Here is a 26,115-nt window from a genome sequence, read left to right on the forward strand (position 1 = left end):
CACATTCTGGGCCGTTTTTATCATTGATCCTATGAAGTAAGGTAGGCTGCATGATGGTAACCAGTCCAAGGTCACATAGCAAACTCCATTGCTGGGAAACAGTTTGAACATTTGTCTTTCAGACCAGCTGATCATTCTTAACCATTCTGGTATTGTGTGCATAAGAATAAACTATTTCCTTATTAGCTCAGTTTCTATGGAACCTAGGAGAAAAATGACTGGCTATGCAATTTAATAGGTGCTGTTTTGCTCACACACTTCACTAGACCAAGGTGTTTTATCAAACACAGGACATTATGGCTGTATGGTATATACCTTTGTATGTGTGTTCCATCTTTATAACTCCCAGGTTTGCTTCAGAGGGTAGAGCTTGCAGCCACTGAAACGGGAGCAATAGTGTACCTGCTGTGTACTGCACTTGTATTTTAATCAGTATACTGTTCAAACTCTCTCTCCCATCATGGGGGGAGACTGAGCTAAGCTTTGTGTCCTCTGCATGAGTACTTCTATGTCCAGAAACTCATTCAGGAGGGCAGCAGACGGAGAATTACAGTTTTAGTTCCACTGTAGAAAGGGCTCTGGTATGCCATTACCAAACCAACTGGTAGGGGCATATAAACCTACCCATATTTTAAGAACTCCAGAGGGTTAATTGACAGTGCAGCAGGAGAATTTGAAGGGTGGGTATAATGTAATACCAATATTGCAAACCTCCAGTCCCAATTTGACTTTTTTAAAAGCCTGTGATGGTCTGGAACCACTCAACCTCCAGTGGCTTCCAGAGCACAGGCAGACACCCCTGAGATAGCACCTGCCCTTGAGTAGCAGGGAAGGTTCTGCCATGTGGGTCATCACAGCATAGAAGCCGGTGAAGCAAAATCTTTAGTAAGTGCTTCATTTTTTTTTGAAAGTAAAGACTAAGGAAGGAATTTCTTTTCCTGTGGATGAGCTGGCTATATAAACATTTAGTACTAAACCTTTCAAGCAATTTCAAACAAAGCATCTCTTATCATTCAACATGTTGATGGAAGCAACTACAGAGTTGGTGCAAGAGGATGGGTGGCCTAGTACATAGTGTAAATGGATCAAAAATCACATTTTAGTACTCTCCCTGCCTTGGAATGCTCACCTATTATCCCACTTCAATTAAGTTTTACATCACTCAGACACACAAAACAGCCTTCACTAAGCCTTTGGCCCAATCCCTGAACAGGTTCAAGTTTCAAAGGAAATGCAAAGGAAAAGTGCTTATACAAAAATCTTCTGAATTCATTTTTATAAAACATTCATTAGAACAAGTATTCTACAAATGTTGCCACTGTTTAAAGAATAAAGTACATCTCTTACTCAAAATGGGAAAGAGTCCCTGCTGTGGAAATGCTACTTCTATATTTAACATCCTTTCAAAATATACATATTAACATGAGGCAGAGCAGATTCCCCCCCTTAACAAAATGCATAACATCACTGCAAGTAGTAATTAAAAACAAAAACAAAAACATGAAAAGAGTTTCCCCATTTGTTCCCAACTAGGCTGGACATTGTGCATTATGTTTGGTTTCTATGAAGCTGTTAAATGAATTGTTCCCTATTAGAAGGTCCATTGTCACTGCTGAGCTGCCCAATGTGGGCAGAGGAAGAAACCTCTGTATTGGAAATACAGTATCCACAAGATAAGAATGTTTGATACGTAGTTAGTAAGCTTTTAACAAAGAGCTGTATTTTAAAATAAAAATAAAAATCTCTTCACAAGTTCAGTCCCACACTTATGGCTCTTGTATATATTGTAAAACAAACTGGCAATCCAGTTGTTCCATTTTCAACCAATGCAGAGATAACAGGACTTTACTTCAACACAAGTTAATGTGTAACAGGGATGTGCTGTAAGTCTAGTCATTTGTCACCCTCAAGATGCTTCTTCCTCTTCACTTTCTTCATCCTCTTCCTCTTCTGCCGCCTCCTCCTCCTCCTCCTCTTCTTCTTCTCCACCCTCTTTTTCTCTCTCAAGCATTTTTAGATATTTGCTAGCCAAGATCTTCTTTGGCAGGATATCTGGAAGAAGGGCACCTTCATTAAATGATTACAGAAGCATTCTTACAGGTGCTAGAAAATAACTAAGGAGAGGTGTGGCCCAATGTAAGGTTCACAATGGAACCACATACCCAACGCAGACTTTTACATCTACAAAAATCTTCCAAAAAAATCCCCCCCACTGCTATGGTTGTCCAAGAGCATTTGGTAAACTTAAGGAGGTGACTTGTGAAGACTTAGAAACTAGAATGGATTTGAACAGGAAATCTATCCTAGTCATTCTCTCTGCCCATCATCCATAACTCTCATGTTTCTCTCATTCAGCGATGAAACAATTGCTGAGATGGCTAGAGCACCAGTGGCAAAAAACCCATTCCAAATGGGACCAAACATGAGTTAGAGCTTAACATTGAGCCTACCAAGTGGTGATGGCGATGGCAAAGACGACCTTCTTTGCCACCTCCTTTGTATCAGTGGAAAACAGTTCCAGGAGACTTTTTAAGGTGGTTTGTAGTCTTAACAGAACCAACTTCGCCATTGGGGACTCAAAAATCTGCAACAATTACATGACCGATAAGAGTAAAGACCTACCTGCAAGGAACTGAAATGTATCATAGTTCTCTGCTGTATGGGACAAGTCACTGTAGGTTAATGATGTTTTGTTCTTTCCCTGGCCGTGCTTGTAGGAATGCACGGCTAAATACTGGACAAACAGCTCCTAAGGATAAGAATATAGTATACCAATGAGTCAGGCATATATTATTTGGCGTACGCTATTTTATTGTAATTACATCAAACACCCTCTTGGAACCACAGAGGGTACTATAACAAGAGGAGGTATCGTGGTGCAGTGGTTAGAGTGCTAGGGGACCAGCATTCAAACCTCTCCCCAGTCATAAAGCTCACTCAGTGACCCTGGGGCAGTCAGTCACTCTCAGATTAACTTATCTCTCAGGGTTGTTGCGAGGAGAAAATTGGGAGGACAAAAACTGTGCATGCCCCCCCATAGTTCCTTGGAGGAAAAGTGGCACACAATTGATTTCGTCAATCAATAGATATTTGCAATGCAATACAAAATATGTCCCATAGTAGGCTGATCATGGGCTGGGAATCTAAGCTACACTTTTTATCACCACTGTTGTCCCTCCTGCTACTCGTCTTCCAAAGCAACTACTCTTATTCCAAACTTATAAATGGAAAGTGTAATGCTGGTGGTCAACAAAAGAGGTTTAAAGACTGTCTCAAAACAAATCTAAAAAAATGTAGTACAGTATAAACCCTGACAACTGGGAAACACTGGCCTGTGAGTGCTCCAGTTGGAGAACAGCCTTTACCAAAGGTGTCATGGGCTTTGAAGACACTTGAACTCAGGACGCAAGGGAGAAACGTGCTAGGAGGAAGGCACGCTTGGCAAACCCTCACCGTGATCAACTCCCGCCTGGAAACCAATGTCCCCATTGGAAGGACGTGTGCATCCAGAATTGGCCTCCACAGTCACTTACAGACTCATTGTTAAAACCGTGTTTATATTATATAATATATATTATTAACTTGTAAGATATGGATTTGTGTTTTTTTTAGTTGTTGTTTTTTTAGTTTTCGAATGTTGGTTTTTGTGTATTGTTATTTTTTTTGGATATTTTTCGTGTTGTTGTTGTGTGGAAAATACTAATAAAATTTATTTAATTAAGAGACACAAAACAAAAAAACCATGCTTATGGAAGACAATCTTACTTGGCTATGAGTGATTGCCAAATAAATAAGACATATTTAGCTATACCCTGCCTTTCCCCCTGCCTTACAGATAAAAGTAACAGCTATAAACACAGAAAAGCAACAATCACTGACAATTAAAACATACATACATACATAGATTTCTTAAAACCCTAAAAATCATTACAAAAAACACCCCCAGCAAGGCACCAAATGCAGTCAGTTCCCAAAAGCCTGTTGGAACAAGAATGCCTTCAGCTGCTGGCAGAAGGGCAGCAAGGAGCTAGTGAGTTTGGTTTCCCTAGGCAGGGAGTTCCAAAGTTGACATTTGCTGTAATTGTGCTGTTTAGTTTTTCTTTCTTTTTTACAAAAAGTTGTTTTGTTGCTAGCATTTTATAGAATGCGCTTGATCTACTGCTGACTTATGTTCATGTTGTAGTTGTGATGCTCTATTACTGTATGTCACTGTTGCTCTGGAGCCACTTTGCATAGAAAGAGAGTAAGTTAATGAGTCAAGCTCAAGGCGGGAGACGTGAAAACTCCCCTGGGTCCCCATCTTTCCTCACAACAACCTTGCGAGGTAGGACTGAACAGAATACAGTGGTACCTCGGGTTAAGAACTTAATTCGTTCTGGAGGTCCGTTCTTAACCTGAAACTGTTCTTAACCTGAAGCACCACTTTAGCTAATGGGGCCTCCTGCTGTCGCTGCGCCCGATTTCTGTTCTCATCCTGAAGCAACGTTCATAACCTGAAGCACTATTTCTGGGTTAACGGAATCTGTAACCTGAAGCGTCTGTAACCTGAAGCGTCTGTAACCCGAGGTACCACTGTACACATACATATGTATGTATGTATGTGTCTCTTGTTTAGAAAAAACACCCCACCTTCCCAGGAGCTTGGTCTCCACAGGAGAGCCGCTGCCACCGTCGGAGCTGCCTCAAGCGCAGTCTCCCGCCGGCGTCTCCCTCGCGGCCTTCGCATTCCCCTCAGAAGCGTCCCTGCCGGGGCCCTACCGTGGCCTTCGCCGTGAGGAAAATGGCGTCCGGGTTGATGCTGGAGACCTCAGGCGAGCTCTTCATGATCACCCGGATGCGAGACAACGGCAGCGACACCAGACGGTTTTCTTCGCCGCCGCCACTACCGCCGATTCCACTCACCCGCGACGCCATCTTCCATCTCCCTCCCACAACCGCGCGGCCTCCGCCGGAAGCCCCGCCTCCTCCCCTGGGATTTGTAGTTCTCGTCTCCGCTCTGGCTGCGGCGTCGCAGGGAGTTCGGAACTACCTTTCCCACAGTGCACTGCGGCCACCAGCCCGCCTCCCTCTCTCTGAGCCCAAACGCGCGGCGAGCCGCCTCGTTACGAAAGACTACAAGTCCCGCAAGGCACGTCTGTGACATCACTCGTCAGCGACCTTGAGCGCAACGTATACGCATTATATCCGCGCAGAATCTTCGTCAGTACAGTACATTCGCCCCCTGGAATCCATTCTGGGGAGAAGGCGGAGTGTAAATAAATATAGAAGCATGGAATTGTAGAGGTCGAAGCCTCTCTAACTCCCCTGCAACGCAGGAATATCCCTTATAGGGATCGAACCCACGATCTTGGCGTTAGCCCCACACTAACCAACCGCCTTATAAACATAAAATAATAAAACCAATAGTACTACTACTACTACTACTAATACTTTGGCATGTCTGAAGTAACCGTCGCTTGGAAACAACTATTATTATTATTATTATTATTATTACCACTACTATTTGTCCGTCGCTTTATCTTGCCCTAAAGCAACCCAAATAGCAACCCAACAAACCTAGACAGCATCTGAAAAATCAGAGACATCACCCTGCCAACAAAGGTCTGTATAGTTAAAGCTATGGTTTTCCCAGTAGTGATGTATGGAAGTGAGAGCTGGACCATAAAGAAGGCTGATCACCGAAGAATTGATGCTTTTGAATTATGGTGCTGGAGGAGACTCTTGAGAGTCCCATGGACTGCAAGAAGATCAAACCTATCCATTCTGAAGGAAATCAGCCCTGAGTGCTCCCTGGAAGGACAGATCCTGAAGCTGAGGCTCCAAGACTTTGGCCACCTCATGAGAAGAGAAGACTCCCTGGAAAAGACCCTGATGTTGGGAAAGATGCAGGGCACAAGGAGAAGGGGACGACAGAGGACAAGATGGTGGGACAGTGTTCTCGAAGCTACCAGCACGAGTTTGACCAAACTGCGGGAGGCAGTGGAAGACAGGAGTGCCTGGCGTGCTCTGGTCCATGGGATCACGAAGAGTCGGACATGACTAAACAACAACAACAACTAATAATAATAATAATAATAATAATAATACTTTGGCATGTCTGAAGTAACCGTCGCTTGGAAACAACTATTATTATTATTACTCCTGTACTACTACTACTTGTCCGTCGCTTTATCTCGCCCCAAAGCAACCCAAAGAGTTTGTGCGGAGCAAAATAAAATAAAATAAACGCTCCATTTGCTGAGCGTTTCCTCTTTAAGTCAGCGATGGGGGCGGGGAGACGCCTGCCCTTTACAAGTCGCAGGGCGACTCCAACTCCCACCAGCCCTCAGCCTGTGTGGCCCATAGCCGGGCATGACGGGAGTTGTAGTCCCGTGGCCTTACTCCATACGGAGGGGCGGGACCAACTCTCGCGTGGGGACTCCTGCGCGTGCGTACTTCGTCTCGGCGGCTAGGCGGCTGCGCAGTCAAGGCCCTCCCTCCCCGCACCGGCGAGTTCCGCTCCCTTCTGCCTGTGGGGCGGGCGCGCTGAGGAAGAGGCCGAGAGGAGGCGGAGCTATTGCGTCGCCCGGGCTGAGTGAGTGAGCCGGAGCCCCCCTCCCTTTATTGCGGTGGGGGAGGGGGAGAGGAGGGGGGAGGGGCCGCTTTCGCCTCACAAACTTTCACCTCCCCCCTTCTCTCACACACAGATATTTTACCTCAGCTTCCCCTTCCCTTCCGTGTGTCCCTCTATCGTGCACCTCTGAGGCAGTTATAATTACGAATTTTTGTTATTATTTTGCTAATGTCATAAAACTAATAATACTGTAATCCTTTCGTGTGTGTGTGTGTGTGTGTGTGTGTATATATATATATATATATAAGCGTTCATGTCTGGCTGGGGTTTGCTTTCTCTCCTTCACCGCCCCACGCCCTCCTCTCCCCAAACAGGAGGAAGAGGATTGTTTTTCATTTCTAGGAGGCGGGGGGTTGGACTAGATGAGCCCCTGGGGACCCTTCCCAGCTTTGCCTTCCAGTGGTTTTAGGTGTCCTTCCCCACCCCACTCCTCCCTAAAGAAAAACCTCAGGGTCAGTGAGAGAATTTTCAGCAGGTGCAGCTTTTCCTTCTATCCTGGGTGACAAGTCAAAATTCCCTCTCAAACTCTGCCCTCCAGATGTTTTTGGCCTACAACTCCCATGATCCCTATCTAGCAGGACCAGTGGGCAGGGATGATGGGAACTGTAGACTCAAAACATCTGGAGGGCCGAATTTGAGGAAGCCTGGAGTAGAGCAAGGTTTCCCCAAACTTGGGTCCCCAGCTGTTTTTGGACCACAACTCCCATCATCCCTATCATGCACCTCTGAGGCTGTTATAATTACGAATTGTTGTTATTGTTTTGTTAATGTCATAAAACTAGTAATACTGTAATCCTTTCATATATGTGTGTATATATATATATATATATATATATACATTCATGTGTGGCTGGGGCTTGCTTTCTGTCCTTCCACTGCCCCACGCCCTCCTCTCCCCGCACAGGAGGAAGAGGATTCCCCCCCCTCACTGCTAGGAGGCGGGGAGTTGGACTAGATGACCCCCTGGGGACCCTCCCCAACTTTGCCGTTCAGTGGTTTTAGGTGCCCTTCCCCAACCCAGTGCCATAGCTGTCAACCTTCCCTTTTTTTGCGGGAAATTCCCTTATTCCAGCGCCGTTTCCTGCTGCTATCCCGGATTGTTAGATATCCCGTAGACTGTCCCCGGGACAGGTGAGGCTGCTGACCCCTTATTTTCGAGGCTGCTGATCCCTTATTTTCAAATCTGAAAGTTGACAGCTATGCACCCCACTCCTCCCTAAAGAAAAACCCCAGGGTCAGTGAGGGAATTTTCAGCGGGTGCAGCTTTCCCTTCTGTCCTGGGTGACAAGTCAAAATTCCCTCTAGATTAGTCTAGCACAGGCTTCCTCAAACTCTGCCCTCCAGATGTTTTTGGCCTACAACTCCCATGATCCCTAGCTAGCAGGACCAGTGGTCAGGAATGATGGGAACTGTAGTCTCAAAACATTGTTGTTGTTTAGTCGTTTAGTCGTGTCCGACTCTTCGTGACCCCTTGGACCAGAGCACGCCAGGCACTTCTGTCTTCCACTGCCTCCCGCAGTTTGGTCAAACTCATGCTGGTAGCTTTGAAGACACTATCCAACCATCTCGTCCTCTGTCGTCCCCTTCTCCTTGTGCCCTCCATCTTTCCCAGCATCAGGGTCTTTTCCAGGGAGTCTTCTCTTCTCATGAGGTGGCCAAAGTATTGGAGCCTCAGCTTCAGGATCTGTCCTTCCAGTGAGCACTCAGGGCTGATTTCTTTAAGAATGGATACGTTTGATCTTCTTGCAGTCCATGGGACTCTCAAGAGTCTCCTCCAGCACCATAATTCAAAAGCATCAATTCTTCGGCGATCAGCCTTCTTTATGGTCCCGCTCTCACTTCCATACATCACTACTGGGAAAACCATAGCTTTTACTATACGGACCTTTGTTGGCAAGGTGATGTCTCGACTTTTTAAGATGCTGTCTAGGTTTGTCATCGCTTTTCTCCCAAGAAGCAGGCATCTCTTAATTTCGTGGCTGCTGTCACCATCTGCAGTGATCATGGAGCCCAAGAAAGTAAAATCTCTCACTGCCTCCATTTCTTCCCCTTCTGTTTGCCAGGAGGTGATGGGACCAGTGGCCATGATCTTAGTTTTTTTGATGTTGAGCTTCAGATCATATTTTGCGCTCTCCTCTTTCACCCTCAATAAAAGGTTCTTTAATTCCTCCTCACTTTCTGCCATCAAGGTTGTGTCATCTGCATATCTGAGGTTGTTGATATTTCTTCCGGCAATTTTAATTCCGGCTAGGGATTCATCCAGCCCAGCCTTTCGCATGATGAATTCTGCATATAAGTTAAATATGCAGGGAGACAAAATACAGCCTTGTCGTACTCCTTTCCCAATTTTGAACCAATCAGTTGTTCCATATCCAGTTCTAACTGTAGCTTCTTGTCCCACATAGAGATTTCTCAGGAGACAGATGAGGTGATCAGGCACTCCCATTTCTTTAAGATCTTGCCATAGTTTGCTGTGGTCGACACAGTCAAAGGCTTTTGCATAGTCAATGAAGCAGAAGTAGATGTCTTTCTGGAACTCTCTAGCTTTCTCCATAATCCAGCGCATGTTTGCAATTTGGTCTCTGGTTCCTCTGCCTTTTCTAAATCCAGCTTGCACTTCTGGGAGTTCTCGGTCCACATACTGCTTGAGCCTTCCTTGTAGAATTTTAAGCATAACCTTGCTAGCGTGTGAAATGAGTGCAATTGTGCGATAGTTGGAGCATTCTTTAGCACTGCCGTTCTTTGGGATTGGGATGTAGACTGATCTTCTCCAATCCTCTGGCCACTGCTGAGTTTTCCAAACTTGCTGGCATATTGAGTGTAGCACCTTAACAGCATCATCTTTTAAAATTTTAAATAGTTCAGCTGGGATACCATCACTTCCACTGGCCTTGTTATTTGCAGTGCTTTCTAAGGCCCATTTGACTTCACTCTCCAGGATGTCTGGCTCAAGGTCAGCAACCACATTACCTGGGGTGTATGAGACATCCATATCTTTCTGGTATAATTCCTCTGTGTATTCTTGCCACCTCTTCTTGATGTCTTCTGCTTCTGTTAGGTCCTTACCACTTTTGTCCTTTATTATGGTAATCTTTGAATGAAATGTACCTTTCATATCTCCAATTTTCTTGAACAGATCTCTGGTTCTTCCCATTCTGTTGTTTTCCTCTATTTCTTTGCATTGCTCGTTTAAGAAGGCCTTCTTGTCTCTCCTTGCTATTTTTTGGAAATCTGCATTCAATTTCCTGTATCTTTCTCTATCTCCCTCGCATTTTGCTTGCCTTCTCTCCCCCGCTATTTGTAAGGCCTCGTTGGACAGCCACTTTGCTTTCTTGCATTTCCTTTTCATTGGGATGGTTTTTGTTGCTGCCTCCTGTATAATGTTGCGAGCCTCCATCCATAGTTCTTCAGGCACTCTGTCCACCAAATCTAAATCCTTAAACCTGTTCCTCACTTCCACTGTGTATTCATAAGGGATTTGACTTAGATTGTATCTTACCGGCCCAGTGGTTTTTCCTACTTTCTTCAGTTTAAGCTTGAATTTTGCTATAAGAAGCTGATGATCTGAGCCACAGTCAGCTCCAGGTCTTGTTTTTGCTGACTGTATAGAGCTTCTCCATCTTTGGCTGCAGAGAATATAATCAATCTGATTTCGGTGCTGCCCATCTGGTGATGTCCATGTGTAGAGTCGTCTCTTGTGTTGTTGGAAAAGAGTGTTTGTGATGACCAGCTTGTTCTCTTGACAGAACTCTATTAGCCTTTGCCCTGCTTCGTTTTGATCAAGACCAAACTTGCCTGTTGTTCCTTTTATCTCTTGATTCCCTACTTTAGCATTCCAATCCCCTATAATGAGAAGAACATCCTTCTTTGGTGTCACTTCTATAAGATGTTGTAAGTCTTCATAGAATTGGTCAATTTCAGTTTCTTCAGCACTAGTAGTTGATGCATAAACTTGGATTACTGTGATGTTAAAAGGTCTGCCTTGGATTCATATCGAGATCATTCTATCATTTTTCAGATTGCATCCCAGTACAGCTTTCGCCACTCTTTTGTTGACTATGAGGGCCACTCCATTTCTTTTGCGGGTTTCTTGCCCACAGTAGTAGATATGATGGTCATCCGAACTGAATTCGCCCATTCCTGTCCATTTTAGTTCACTGATGCCCAGGATGTCAATATTTATTCTTGCCATCTCATTTTTGACCACACCCAACTTACCCAGGTTCATGGTTCTTACATTCCAGGTTCCTCTGCAATATTTTTCTTTACAGCATTGGACTTTCCTTTCACTTCCAGGCATATCCGCAACTGAGCATCCTTTCGGCTTTGGCCCAGCCACTTCATCAGCTCTGAATCTACTTGTACTTGTCCTCCGCTCTTCCCCAGTAGCATGTTGGACGCCTTCCGACCTGAGGGGCTCATCTTCCAGCGTCATAACTTTTATATGCCTGTTGTCTTTGTCCATGGAGTTTTCTTGGCAGGGATACTGGAGTGGCTTGCTGGTTTCTGCTCCAGGTGGATCACGTTTGGTCCAAACTCTCCACTATGACCTGTTCATCTTGGGTGCCCTGCTCGGCATAGTTCATAGCTTCTCTGAGTTATTCAAGCCCCTTCGCCACGGCAAGGCAGTGATCCATGAAGGGGCTCAAAACATTTGGAGGGCCAAATTTGAGGAAGCCTGGTGTTGAGCAAGGCTTCCCCAAACTTGGGTCCCCAGCTGTTTTTGCACCACAACTCCCATCATCCCTAGCTAGACAGGACCAGTGGTGAGGGATGATGGGAGTTGTAGTCTGAAAACAGCTGGTGAAATCCTGGAGTAGTGACTCAGGTGTCTCCTCTCACCACTTTTCTCCTTGCTGCAGACTGGACACAGTATTATTATTATTATTATTATTATTATTTATACCCCATCCATCTGGCTGGGTTGCCATTTATTTAAGAAGCTCCCTTATTTAAGATATTTCCAGTTCCAGGGCTCCCAAAATTTGCCCCAGTAGTTTCTTAACCCTGGTGGCTGCTCCTGGCTTTCTATGTATATAGAACATTCTGTGTCTTTCTACATCTGAACATTCTATACAAGCAGTAAAGCATGCTGTGAGGAAATTTAAGTTTGGGAGCCAGTGTGGTGTAGTGGTTTGCGTGTTGAACTAGGACTTGTGAGACCAGGGTTCAAATCCCCACTCAGTTCAAATCCTGCTTCTCAACCTAACCTATCTCAGGGCTACTGTGGGGATTAAATGAGGACAGGGGAGAAACATTTATGTCACCTTGAGCTTTTTGGAGAAATGGTGGGATATAAATGAATAAATAAAGATTAACAAACTGTGATGTGTGATAGCCTACTCAGGATCTGATAACTTGCTTAATAAAGCTGCAGTTGACACTGAATTTGAAGAATAGAGCTAATCCTTAATCCATTTGTAACTTCTAAAATGATGGGTACTCCTGCAACAATCTAACAGGAAATTTTTGTTTGTTTGTTTCATTAGTATACGGGTGATGCAAAATGAGTGTCCCTGACTACATGCAGTGTGCAGAAGACCATCAAACTCTACTAGTTGTGGTCCAGCCAGTTGGGATTGTCCCTGAAGAGAGCTTTTTTAAGATCTACAAGCGGATTTCAACTGTGAGTCAGATCAACGTACGCGACTCTCAGCGCATCCTTTACATCCGCTATAGACATCATTACCCACCGGAGAACAATGAATGGGGGGATTTTCAGACACACCGCAAAGTGGTGGGACTCATAACCATCACAGACTGCTCCTCTGCAAAAGACTGGCCTCAGACCTTTGAAAAATTCCACCTTCAGAAGGAAATATATGGCTCCACACTTTATGATTCTCGGCTATTTGTCTTCGGGCTTCAAGGAGAAATTGCAGAGCAACCTCGTACAGATGTGGCATTTTATCCTAGTTATGATGAATGTGAAAATGTAGAAAAGAGGATAGAAGACTTCATTGAATCTCTCTTCATTGTATTAGAATCCAAACGTCTTGACAGAGCCACTGATAAGTCTGGAGATAAGATCCCACTTCTCTGTGTTCCTTTTGAAAAAAAGGATTTTGTAGGCCTGGATACAGATAGTAGGTAAGTACCTTCACAAAATACAGATCTAAAATTTATGTCTCTTGTTTGGCCAGCTAGAGGTACTAGTCCCCTGCTATAGCTGGGAAAATACTGCTCCTGTCCCTCAAACCTGCCTTGTTGACAATTTAAAAACAATGAGTAACAGGGTGCTGTTGTTAACTGACATTTGTGAGCATTCTTGATAAACTTGTTTCTGATGTAGATGTAAGCCGGGGGGGGGGGGGACTGGCAGAATATTTGAGGGGAAAAGATCTACCATGGGAATTTTTGTTGGGGGGGTAGCAATAATAATAATGATATAGGACTCCTGTTACCCCCTTCTCCCAGGTTTCTACAGCTGAAATACTTTTTAAGACAAAACTCTTCAAATGAAGATTCTATGTAAAATAGTTTACAGCATTTAAGTATGGTAATTCCTTGTGAGTATACACAGGAATGCTATAGATTATCATCTAATACTGTAGACTTACACAACACTCAAGTCCAAAATGCATTTCTGCATCTACAGAGCGCTGCCATCTGCATGTGAGAGAGCACACAGGGCATTCTTTTTCTTGTGAATTGCTGCTTGCTCTCTTCGGATGATCCTTCATTCAGTTTAGCGATACAGTGGTACCTTGGGTTACAGACGCTTCAGGTTACAGACTCCGCTCACCCAGAAATAGTGCTTCAGGTTAAGAACTTTGCTTCAGGATGAGAACAGAAATTGGGCTCCGGCGGCGCGGCAGCAGCAGGAGGCCCCATTAGCTAAAGTGGTGCTTCAGGTTAAGAACAGTTTCTGGTTAAGTACGGACCTCCGGAACGAATTAAGTACTTAACCTGAGGTACCACTGTATTAGAAGTATGCATCTCCTGTCCTACTGGTCTGGTCCCTCCTTTGTGGTTAGGCTTTTCACTTTTCCCCTCAAATGACTGATACAGTCTCCCTGCTACAGAAGTAACAGTTTAATTATGTGGATGTGTACTTTGAATAGAATCCACTCTGTTTAATGGAACTCATCCCCAAGAAAGTGAACATGAAATTGCAGCCTCGGGCATTCATACTGGAGGCTGCAGTCCTAGGTATATTTACCAGGGAGTAGTATTTTTTTGTAAATGTGAACAAGATTGTTCCATTTTGACTCATTTTGATGGGTATGATGAAAGTACAAAACCAGAGGTATAGGAGTCTGCCTTGCAGATGGTCTATGACTCTGAAAGTCTCTACTTCCAATAGTTTTATTTCATTTATGATCTTGCAGTATTTTGTTTAAGTGCCCTATGGCTGTTTACTTCACACACAACAATTATGAAGCTGTTGATTTTTTTATTTGCTCATTCAAAACAGATGTTGTCAATGACATATCCTGGATATTGTGGTACTCAAATACTAATGAGTTGTCACTCTAGTTGGTGGTCTCTCTGATCAGTCCCTAGTCATAGTGAACTTGAGTCACATTGACACTATCCTGCAAAAGTTAAATACCTTTTTACGTGAAAGTTCACGTCCCAGTTCTTTGATGTTTTACTTAGAGGTAAGTCCCACTGATTTAGGGAGGAATCCAAACACAAGCCTGTGTAAGTTAAGGCAGCTGAACAAGCTTAGGATCCAGTTTAAGTCTCACCTCTCTCATCCTAATCCCACCACAACCCCACAGCAACCCCTTTTCAGGACTTATGCCAGTTTACGATCCATCAGGTTTAGCTCAGGCAGCAGGGTCTTGGCTGAACTGAGAGTGAGCTTGCATAGCCCAGCTGGAGATCCCCTGGATCCTAACCCACTTGTCCTGGCAGATCTTGCGATAGGATTGCTCTCTTAATTGTAAAGTGTCTCCCCCCTCCCCTTGTTGCACCTTCTTCCATCCCTGGCAATGTGTAATATTTCGCCTGCTTTGTTAGATAATATTTGTGTTTCGTTTGCTATAGTTCTCATCACTTTTCTGGGAGATCTCAATGCGAATTAATTTTGATAATCTAAGTCAAAGTGCTCATATATTAAGTTGTTCTGATTTAACCAGGAAGTAACTTTAGCATTTCATTTCATCCCAAATTGTTCACTCTTTGAATATGGCCTAGGACAGGGATGGTCAACATTGTGTCCTTCAGATATTGTTTTTCAGCATCCTTGACCACTCAGGCCTTGCTGACTGTGACTGATTGTAGTTGGAGTTCAGCAACATCCGAAGGGTACCACACAGGCTACTCCTGTACACCTATGTTATTCCTGGACAGAAGTGAGGGGCAGACAGGGCTTGTCAACCTGGGAAGGTAGCCCATTTAGGAGAAGGAAAGCTCTGATCCTAAACCTCTGCTGCCTTATGGAATATCTTCAGCAAAAGAAAAGGATAAGGAGTAAACCCTAAGGCTAAGGTGTAAACAATCCCTAGACAGTTGGATGGTGCCTTGTATGCCTCCTTCTGGCAACTGCTGCTGGTGCCAGATGTATTGCCTTGCTTTCCTTCAGACCACATCAGCGAGGTGGAGGGTGTGTGTGACTTGTTGTCTGGGTAGCCCAAGACCTCCATGCACACCGCTCAGGCTTGCGCCCCAGGGTGGTCACTTCAGTGCTGCTAATGTAGCAGTTTGACTTCACCCCCTGGAGGCACACTCCATTGTCTCTCAAGACAGATGGATGTCAACAACAACCAACAACAGGCTACCCCAGACACCTATGATACACTTAGAAGACATATGTAGATGTATGTACCAGTATCTAAAAAGCAAAGAAAAAGCAGAGGAAAGGAGAACATGCATTTTGAAAGGTGCTCTGTTTTAGCTCAGCATTTGAAAGCCATTTTAATCCCTGTAAACATGCGGTGGTTGATTAAGGTATCACACGTCCCAGAAATCGCTTATGTGTATTTCTAGCAGTGTATTGGGGCGTGGGTGACGCTGTGGGTAAAACCTCAGCACCTAGGACTTGCCGATCGTACGGTCGGCGGTTCGAATCCCCACGGCGGGGTGAGCTCCCGTCTTTCGTCCCAGCTCCTGCCCACCTAGCAGTTCGAAAGCTTGTCGAAGTGCAAGTAGATAAATAGGTACCGCTTTATAGCGGGAAGGTAAACAGCGTTTCCGTGTGCTGCGCTGGCTTGCCAGATGCAGCTTGTCACGCTGGCCACGTGACCCGGAAGTGTCTGCGGACAGCGCTGGCCCCCGGCCTCTTAAGTGAGATGGGCGCACAACCCTAGAGTCGGACACGACTGGCCCGTACGGGCAGGGGTACCTTTACCTTTACCTTTATTTCTAGCAGACACATGAATTCTTTTTATTTTCACTGGAATGTTAATATAGTAGGTACATACAGAAATCATATTGCAGGCACCCACAAATAATAGTCTGTTTTCTAATTTCAGGATTCCTCAATAAATGTGAAAATTAATTTTTTGTGGCTGTTAATATGCAATTGTTTCTTGAAGTTAGAAAAATGTATATTTCAGATTTTTAGGTGGTAGTATCTCATTTTAGACCATAGCAGAGAGGTGACTGCAGGTGTTTGAAATTATTTTTGTAAGTAATGTAGGAAATTGCCTGCAGTAGATTGGCATCATTAGATGTACTTGAAAATGTTGTACACACAAGTGAGCATATTACCTTCATGAACTGCAGTTCATCATGCGTGAGATTCACATCAGATACATAGCTGCCACATTTATTCTGCAATTTAGGTAGATGTGATTATGGTGGTAGTTATTTGTATTGTGCTTCATTGGTAGCAGATTAGCCAATTTCTTTCTTTTTACATGGGTACATGCTATGGCAAGACCCTTAATGGTGTTGACATAACTGTAGGACAGTCTTTGAGTGTATATTAAAAAAAGAATACCATAGATGCTTAACTTTTATGGAGTGTTGGAACTAAGGGTGCAATCCTAATACCACTTACCTGGTAGTTGGCTCCATTGAATTCAATGGGATTTACTTCAGATTGGACATAGTTCAGTTGCAGTATTCTTCCATTGAGGCTCCAATACTTTGGCCACCTCATGAGAAGAGAAGACTCCCTGGAAAAGACCCTGATGTTGGGAAAGATTGAGGGCACAAGGAGAAGGGGGACGACAGAGGACGAGATGGTTGGACAGTGTTCTCGAAGCTACAAGCATGCGTTTGACGAAACTGCGGGAGACAGTGGAAGACAGAAGTGCCTGGCGTGCTCTGGTCCATGGGGTCACGAAGAGTCGGACACGACTAAACGACTAAACAACAACAACAATTCTTCCACCACCCTCAGAATACTGGAACCAGTGCTGCTTTAAGTCATTTAAATTGGAGCTTAGAGTTCTGGGCTGTAAAATGTAAAGAAAAGAACCAGTTAGATATAGTCATTTTCAACACTATCTGTTCTCCGTGCTTCTTTTGATTCAATAACATTTCTTACCGTTGGGTAGCAACCTGATTCTGCCTAACCAAACTTCTACGCAGTTACCTCTTTTTCAATAATTGTCATTTCTTGCCCATTTAAAATCAATGATGAGAGTCTTAACAAAAGTCTTCAAGTAATGGAATCCATAAAATTTAGTCATATTTGAGGTAGACCCACTAAAGCCAATGGACAGCAGTTTAGGGAAGCAGTCCTATGCACAAGAAGCCAGCATGAAGCAAGGCAGTGTAACTTAAGCTGGCGTTAAGTTACATCAGATCAAAACCCTGTTCAGCTCTTCGTTAGCCAGGCAGAAGGGGAACAAGTCTTTAAAATAGTGTTCTGTGGTGAGTTGCCAGGTCACACGATTGAGCTGAACAGGCTCCAGCTTAAGTTCCCCCTTTCTCTGGTCCCCCTCCCTCCATGCCCCCAAAACACCCTGTTTGGGGGGCTTATACCAACTTCTTCCGGTGGTTGAGCTTGGATGAGTAAATTACACGAGTGCATCTTCGGCTGAGCTGGGGCAGGGGACTTAACACTGGCTGAGTCTGGCTGAACCTCAGAGCCTCTGCATCCTATGGGGCTTATCCTGGCAGGTCTTGCTGTAGGATCACCCCCTAAGTAATGTTCATCAATTTCCTTGGGTCTGCCCTGACTTAGTTGGATACAACCTAATGCTGTATTGTTTGTGAAGCACGTTTGTGGTTGGCTGAGAAATTTCAGCTCACGTCTCCTTTTCCTCCTCTATTCCAGACCTGCCTTCCCTATAAGTGATATTTAAACACTTGTTGAAAATATAGTCCACAACTGGAAGAATTGTGAAACTAGTTCTGTGAGCTCAAAGGGACTTTAAGCCCTTTATGCATGGACACACAAATCAGTCTTCCTGTGAACTGAACTGCTTTTGAAATGAAGGGGAGTTTAAAAAACAGGTTGTGGTATAACTAGGGGAAGAGCTGTTCTTAGTATAGATTCTGCTGCAACTGGCAAACCTGTCTGTCAGCCTAAGCAGGTTTTGGGATCCAACTGCTGTTCATGGTGCTGAAGTAGTGATTAGCCAGACAGCTCATGTTAGTAGATGGCAACACCTGCCTTTTGTTGATATTGGAGATCTATTTGTACTGGAAAGGTTTGCACTGTATTAATTGAGTGTAATCAGAGCTGCTGATCCCATGCAGGGTCGTCTAACCAAAATTAAATTATCCAGGAACAGATGAAATTAATTACTTGTAAGCTACAATCCTATACACACCTGGAGTAAGTCCCATTGAACTTCACTGAACTTACTTGTGAGTAAACATCCATAAGATTGCACTGTTAACAACTTCTGTGTGCTGAAGCAAAGAAGGGGTTTCCTAACGCATTCACACATCCAATATTTGGTACGTCACTGAGTAAAGAGTTATACAAAGTATCAATTGTTTATTAAACTTGGTGGCCGTCATTAACAGGTTAGCTTTCAGTTCCCTGAAGGTGATACGTCATGTGTTTTTAGACCAAAAAAGGCCTCTTTATATGATAGCTTATATCCAGAATGTGTGAGCTGACAAATCTTTTTTCAAAAAGCTTTTAGTATTGTAGGTGGATTTGGAACAACTGATGGATTGCTTCTTAAGCTACAAACTGAAAGTCAGGAACACACTCAGCTCCCACAGAACACAGTTTGACACAAAATTAATTACAGTGTCAGGTTGTTGAATTGTAGCTAACATTTTTGGTATTTGCTACTTCTTAGCATTTTGGTGAAATGGTACACTGATTCAAATGCAGTCATAGGTGCATCATTTTGTTTTTTAACTCAAAAGGCATCATTCACCTGTAAACATGTTGATGAAGATCCATTAATTTACAGTTGCTTTGCTCTTCTAATCTGTAATTCTAATGTGCTTTCTAAACATCTCTTTATTAAGTAATCGGTGTGGTTTCCTTCACTTCTTCTGTGTATACATGGCTATTTTATTTCTAATTACTGTGTGTGTTTCTAATTTTTGTTTTGTTCCTTCCTTGTTTCTTTTCTCTCTCTCTCGTACTGCCCTGTGAGTGTGTTTTTGGGTCTCAAAAGGTAGGCTTTTGATCACATTGCATTTTTAAAAATAGCTAGTTTTTGTGTGCTGCCTTCTTCCTTTGCCTCTGTTGCATACTATAGTGTTGCTTTTTGTGTCTTTATTTAACACAGCAATTGACTGTTGCTGCCTGGACTCTTGCTGGAGTTTATCTTTTTGGCATTTTGGGCAAGGCTTTTTTTAAAGTGCTGAGATTTGTCTAAGTTGCCTTCTTGAGTTGGGGGTGGGGAGGGAGCAAGGAGTACTGTTTAATTTTTTTTATTTTTTTTTGGTAGCTCCAGACACCCAGAGCTTGCAGGGTTTGTGTTTAGTTTGATTTAGGATTTTTCACCATCTAAAACTCTACAGCTGTTATAATGCTCTTGCATATTCAGTTTCAAGACTGAATAGGTCCTCAGCCATGGAACTTGTTTCTGGCTTTCAAATGCTATCAACAACTGTAGCCAAGCATGCCACCTTAACTTGATTTTTGTTGTCGTTGAAATAGTTCTTGTAACATTTAACATGAAAATATTCATTCATTTTGCATGATTTTCTTTTGCTTGAGAAATTTTAAAGAGATGATAATCTATAATGACTTGTGTTGTCATTTAGGAGTGAACGAAACTGATAATTGTAAATCCAAAAGTACAGTGGCAGCTGTCTGATGTATTTAGTGTATTTTAATTGGGGTGCATTCATAAATTTTCCAGTGTACACAACTTCATTTGATTGCAGCTACTTTTAAATTGCTCACTGAATAGGCTGATGGATGCAGAACCCACTCAGTGGGCATAACCAAGGGTACAGTGAGTGGAGTCTTGTGAATATATGAGTATAAACTATTTTTTTTTAAAAAAGCTTTCCTTTTTGACATTTATGGCACTGAAGCACATCAAAATGCAAGTGGATAGCAGAGGGTGATATTTTCTCCCTGACAATCACTTGCAGACTGATCGCATTAAAAATATCTGGGTCGTTCAGTTTGCACCTTCTTCAAATGTGGGAATAGACTTCCAGTTCAGTTGTAGTCTGACCTAGAGTAAATTGTAGTAGTTCACTACCACTTTTTTATTTTCTTTTTTGATGTTTCTGTAAGGGTCTGAGGAGAGAAAAAAGAAAGAGGGGCAGAAGAAACAATGTTAAGGAACACTCATGAAACTTCATACTTAGTCAAATCATTGTATTGTCTACTCTCTGGCAATAGAGCTCCAAGGATATTTCACAGCCCTTCTGCCTGATCTACTGTTAACTGGAGATGTTGGAGATTTGAACCGGAAGTTGTTTGGATGTATCCTATCCCTGCCCTAAAGCTAATCCATGCAAAGGATCAACCTTCTTTTCTGCTTCATAAGGAAGAGCCCACTAAGAGCTCAAATAGGCACCTTTCAGAATAGCATAACGTTTGGCTTCTTGCTCTGCTACACAAGCCATAGGAGCATGGGCAGATATATTTTAAAAAATTAATTATGTGTTGCAGGTTGTGGCTAATGGTGGGTCCTATGCCTATAAAGGCTAAAGATAACTGCCTTGCACTATGGCAGGTTTTGTTAGATATATAAGTCATACCTGTGCAACACCGAACTGTATAATAAGCTGGTGGCCAGAGCTAGATCGCATGTTTCGCAATGCAGAATTAATATTGTATAAAATCTTTCTTGAACGTGTTGAAAGCCAGGCTATAAATAGTGAAAGTCTTGTCAGTCAGTTTTCAATTGCTAACATCATGGCAAAATTCTTCCATGAGACTCTGTTCCACATCCTTAGCTAACAAGGGGAAAAAGAAGGATGCATTCTTGTCTGCATTGTTTTCTGATTAAAAGTTTCATATCCAAAGTGTGGTTTCCCTACATGGGTTATATGTTGTTAACTCTTTGCCCCTGGGTGCATTTAATTGCCAGGACTCCTTCCTTGCATTTGCGGAGGTGTCAAAGGCTTCCTCTTCCAGTCACCCAGAGGTCACCTAGAGCACTGTTCTAACTAACTTTGGTCATTCATCCATAAACATGAGCAATAATAGCAAGCGGTTGCTGTTGTTATTGTTTTCAATGATGATTCTACATCCCTGCTTAACAATAAATTTTCACAAGGGGCATATTTTGTATTCAGTAAGTGCTGAAGAGCTGGTAACGTTGACTCTCCCTGCTGACTTGTATCCATGTGGTCCAAGGCCAAGGCAAAGGGCCCTTCCATAGAGATAAAAGCAGGAGATGCTCTGTCTGTGTGTCGTGGACATGGGAGTAGATAGCTGAAGTGGGTTGGGAAGAATGCCAGGACAGAGAAGGTTGCTGCTCACATTGGAAAGGCGGTAGGTTGCTCCTGCCTATAAATTACATGCTTATAAATGAAATGGTGCTCAGACCATTTTGTAAAGAGCAAAGCAGCTTCTGGAGGGTGAAGGAGTTTAGAGTGGTCTTCCATGACAAGACTTCCACAGAACTGGAGTCACTACAAAAAATAAAATGAAAAAAGTATAGATGATGATGATGATGATGATGATTATCAAATGCTACTGGCTATTTTCTGTTTTTATTGCACCTATGGGAATTCAGTATTACAAATATTGCAGGGGCATCAACTTTCCTCCTTATAATAGCTGAATGTTAAAATGTGGTTATTTAGGGTGCAGGCAGCAACATACGGCGATAAAATTTTATTGAATGTTTTAACAGCACTGTTTTTCCTAAATGCACTGAAACACATTTTTAGAAGTTTGTTTTTTTATTACTTCTTCATATCTCCTAAAATGTATACAGTTTAGCTATTACTTTTCTTTATGCTGTATTTACTAATGTTTTGTCTTAAAACACAAGCATACATCTTTTCAAACAGGGCATGCAGGGCATATGAAACAATCTTTTAATTAGCCGAAATTCTTCTACTGAAATTGGACTTGAGTTCTAGAAAAACTGTTTTTGTATGCACAAAACTTAATGGGTCTTGAAGTAAAAAATTGCATAGTTTCATTACTGTTCTGTATGCATTAGTTTCTAAATATTCTGTAGAGGATTTGTTGAAGAAATCCCACTTTATTGGCTATGGGAACAATCCTGTGCACAAAAACTGTCATAAAGCAAGCTGGTATATGTTAAATTGGCATAAAGTTATACCTGATCCAAACTCCATTGAGCAGCTGGACTACTGCTGCAGCTCTGCCTATGCCTGGCAGAGGAAAAACAAGTCTTTAAAATAGTATTTTACTCTGCTTGCTGAATGGTTTTATGATCCAGCCTACATCTCCACTGTCTGGTCTCGCCCCTGCCATGCTCCCAAAGTGTCTGCTTTTTCGGGGGTGGGGGGTAGGGACTTACATTGGTTTCGGCTCTTCATTGAGAGAATTGCTTTTAATGAAATTACTTCCTTGCTGATATCTATTAATACTTTTAAATCTTCAGAGAGATTGAGTTTCAAATATCTTGCCATTCTGAAATTCCACGTTCTTCACATGTAATATAGTCTTGCAGTTCCTCTCAAGCTGTGGAGCTAAGTTAATGCATTAAAAGTTCTGCTTTTGCTTTGCTCAGTTTATAACCTGATAGTACCACAAATCATAAACTATTCCGTTTCACTAAAGTAAAAAATAATTAAGCAGCTAGTGTCATCTGTCTCTGTCGAAAGATTCCATAACTATTAAACCACACTGGGAGGTTGTAGTGCAGGAGCCCATGGGTGGCTTTTGTGGAATCTCTACCATAGATGTGCAGTTTTAATTTAGCGAAAGTTCTTCATTGATCTTGGAAATTCTATCTGAATGCCTCTTTGAATTTGCTTAAGCAGTGCTCAGCTGCCTCACCCTAGCAGAATACCTTCGCTAGTCAAGCACTTCCGTGATGTCAGGTCAGCTAGTGGCATAAAAAAAGAATGGGACAGACACAGAGGAAAGTGAAGAGGTCAGAGGATAAGGAGAGGCATGTACGTTCTTTGGGTGATGGTTGCCAACACTCAAGATAGCTTCCACTGATACAACTATTGCTAGTGTTGCATATACAGAATGTGGTTTTGCTTCCAAATGTGATTTATTTTATTATTATTATAGTTGCTATCTTTGTTTTTATTTAGCCTTTTTCATTGATGGCTGAAACAGGTCTGTCTGCTCATTGGTGAGCAGAAATGGCTATTTATTTCATCAGCTTCTATATCTCACGGTTGTATCCAGAAGTCAGGGAGCACAGGGTGGCTAAAGACATAAATATTGTTGCGAAAAAAAATATACCTGTACATGATGCATAAATTGATAGAGAAATGTTAAAGCAAATAAATCTAATGCCTTCTGGTATACTGAGGTCAACGAAGCTAATCGATCTCTGTATATTCTGTGTTCTAGACATTATAAGAAGCGATGCCAGGGTCGTATGCGGAAGCATGTCGGTGACCTATGTCTGCAAGCTGGGATGTTGCAAGATTCCCTCGTACACTACCACATGGCAGTGGAACTTCTCCGTTCTGTGAATGACTTTTTGTGGCTTGGAGGTGGGCAAAATGAGTAACAAAACATAACTGTTTTTAGAAAGCTTTCTTGACCCAGGTTGCAATCTGATTAAATTATATTTGGAGCAGATCCATTGAGATCAGTGGATACACGATTTATATCCACTTTCTGCCTTTACCTGCTACAGCTTAGATAGAAATTAATTCATGTTTTAAGTCTTGGTAATGAAACAGAAGTGACCTTAACATCCATAATAAATCCGTAACAAATTGTGATCCACAGGGCTGGGTACAGTAGTGCACAGCAAGGGATTTCACACACCCTGCCTATGAAAGGAATGGTGGATTTTAAGGCTGCTTTGGCAGTGCTTTGAGATAACCACCACCACAAGAAATTTTATTATTTATACCCCACCCATCTGGGTTTCTATTGGCCTGGGCCAGCCTCAGTACCTGCCTATATTTCTTATACAATTGAAATCACATGAGTAGGCTTGAGAGATTGCTGCCACTTAAAATACTGTTTTTAATCTGTAGCTGCTCTTGAAGGATTATGTTCCGCCTCAGTTATCTATCATTATCCTGGAGGCACAGGTGGTAAAGTTGGTGCAAGAAGAGCACAAGGAAGTTCACTTTCTGCAGAGGCAGGCAACAGGCACAGACCAGGTAAGCAATATACTTGCTTTTCTTGGAGGATTTTCTCCCTAGTATGTTTGGCAATTAAGTATTTGGCAGGCTCTGGTATTTCCCCTAGACATCAACAACCATCATGGCATGATGGGAGTTGTTGTCCACTGCCATTGGTAGGTTGACCACTCCTGATGTAAACAGACAATGCTAAGCTAAATGACCCAAGGGTCTAACTTGGTAGCTTGTGTAGAGTCATCTGTCAGGCTGTAGGGAAGTATGTGATAACAAAGTTTATCAAAACCACTTGGCAGCTGTTTGTTTCAATGTCAGTAATGGGGTTTTCTCAGAATTCTGTAGCTGTTTGGCATGTTTTCAAATATATTTAATAGCTTGGGTTTTTTTTGGAAATAAAGAAGGTTAATGTTGTCGCTTTGATTTTCCTTTAGGGGCACAAGAAGTTCTTATTGATCCAGGTATACTGTCTTATTAATCTGCTGTGTCAATATATATATTTGTGTTAATTGTTTTCTAGTTCCTATATGTTGTTCCTAGAGTTCTTTTTTTTAAATAGTAGTTTCTACTTCATATAATCTTTAAATCATTTTTTAAATTTTCCTTTGGAGAACAGGCAAATTCATTTAAAATGTTGCATACCATTAAGTGGCATTTCCTTTTTTCTTTATTATGTAGACAAAATAATACAGCACTAGTTTGTCAGTTTTGCCAGAGATTATTTTATGTATGCTTATGTTATCAAAATAAGAGATAATTTTAAACTTTTTGTGCAATTAAAAAAAGAAAGAAATTTAATTCTGTGACAGTGAATCAGCAAGCTGATTTTTATTTACATTCTAAAATTTTTAAAAGGTTTGTTCATTGCTAAAACCTAGTATTGGTAGAGTTAATTTGTCTTGAAAGGCTTTTCTGAAACATTTTTTGGTCTGCTTTGCTCTTACCCAGGTGTCATTAACTGGCAGCCATTGTTAATTTGAAATTTCCTGCTTTCCTCCAATGCAGGAGCCCTCACGTCAAATGGCATTAATGCAGATACCAGTACTGAAATAGGACGGGCCAAGAACTGCCTTAGCCCTGAAGACATCATAGATAAATACAAAGAGGCCATTTCTTACTACAGCAAGGTGATGTTGCTACATTATGAGAGATTTTGATGTGTGAAATAAAGGCAGTCAGCTTCATTTTGAGCGGCACCTCTGGTAGTGGGCACATTATTTCCTGTAAGAGTGTACAGTACTTCTGATGGGCATACAAGATAGTGTTGATGCTCTCGAGCTGCTAACTCTATAAACTAGCACCTATATATGTGGCTGCCGAGGTTTCCTAGAAAATGGCTTTTTATAGTTTAAATTGTGGTTTTTAAAGTAGAATGCTAGGCTTATGCACCAAGCAAAGGTGAACTCATGCTTACATTGATATTCTTAGAGAGTTTCCACTACTTTCAGATATAGCAATGAAATTATGGTTTATCATTGCGTGAAAATTTATTTCAGGGGTCAGCAAACCTTTTCAGCAGGGGGCTGGTCCACTGTCCCTCAGACCTTGTGGGGGGCCGGACTATTTTTTGGAGAGAAAAAAATGATGCCAGAGCACCACGAGCCCCATTGGCTGCTTACCTGTGTCTTGTGAGCTGCAGGGGCTGGTGGCAGCGGCGGAGGGACGATGAGTGGCGCGCACAAAAGGCTCCGGAGAGGGGCTGCTTAAAATGGCAGCTGCTTTTTTTTTTTTTTTAAATAATATTTATTAAGATTTTCAAAAAAAAAAGAAAATACAGAAAGCAAGAATTTACATATTTTCATATATCCTTATTTTCATATATCCGCTTTCTGGGACTCCCCCCTTCCCCCACCCCTACCATATTCCTTTTTCATATTGTTGGCTCCACAAGGTCTCAATTCTAATTAAAAACTTAATTTGTTAAACCATTATTCGAATTTAAAATTTCTGCACTCCACGTCAAT

At 42.4% G+C, this 26,115-nt stretch overlaps 2 protein-coding genes across 4 annotated transcripts in view; one reads left to right on the forward strand and one right to left on the reverse strand.

The window, feature by feature from the left end:
* Window positions 1-1,261: 1,261 nt before the first annotated feature.
* Window positions 1,262-5,000, reverse strand: CHRAC1 (chromatin accessibility complex subunit 1). Its single transcript, XM_081012911.1, has 3 exons — window positions 4,759-5,000; window positions 2,623-2,749; window positions 1,262-2,052 (listed from the first exon to the last, which is right to left on the reverse strand). The coding sequence occupies exons 1-3, from the start codon at window positions 4,912-4,914 to the stop codon at window positions 1,907-1,909; spliced, it is 429 nt and encodes a 142-aa protein (XP_080869037.1). The 5' UTR covers window positions 4,915-5,000; the 3' UTR covers window positions 1,262-1,906.
* Window positions 5,001-6,434: 1,434 nt separating this feature from the next.
* TRAPPC9 (trafficking protein particle complex subunit 9) overlaps window positions 6,435-26,115 on the forward strand; it is a 279,315-nt gene continuing 259,634 nt past the window's right edge. The window contains exons 1-6 of one of the 3 annotated variants that reach the window (XM_081012512.1): window positions 6,435-6,574; window positions 12,103-12,703; window positions 23,406-23,551; window positions 24,047-24,175; window positions 24,586-24,612; window positions 25,157-25,278. In XM_081012512.1, the coding sequence (XP_080868638.1) occupies window positions 12,120-12,703; window positions 23,406-23,551; window positions 24,047-24,175; window positions 24,586-24,612; window positions 25,157-25,278 (1,008 nt within the window). In that variant the 5' untranslated portion in view covers window positions 6,435-6,574; window positions 12,103-12,119. Of the gene's footprint in view, window positions 6,575-6,631; window positions 6,745-12,102; window positions 12,704-23,405; window positions 23,552-24,046; window positions 24,176-24,585; window positions 24,613-25,156; window positions 25,279-26,115 lie in introns of those variants that run through there. The other 2 variants (XM_081012513.1, XM_081012514.1) reach the window with 2 other exon arrangements.

This window comes from Podarcis pityusensis (genome assembly GCF_964106645.2).
Source record: "Podarcis pityusensis genome assembly, chromosome: 7".
NCBI classification, from domain to species: domain Eukaryota; kingdom Metazoa; phylum Chordata; class Lepidosauria; order Squamata; family Lacertidae; genus Podarcis; species Podarcis pityusensis.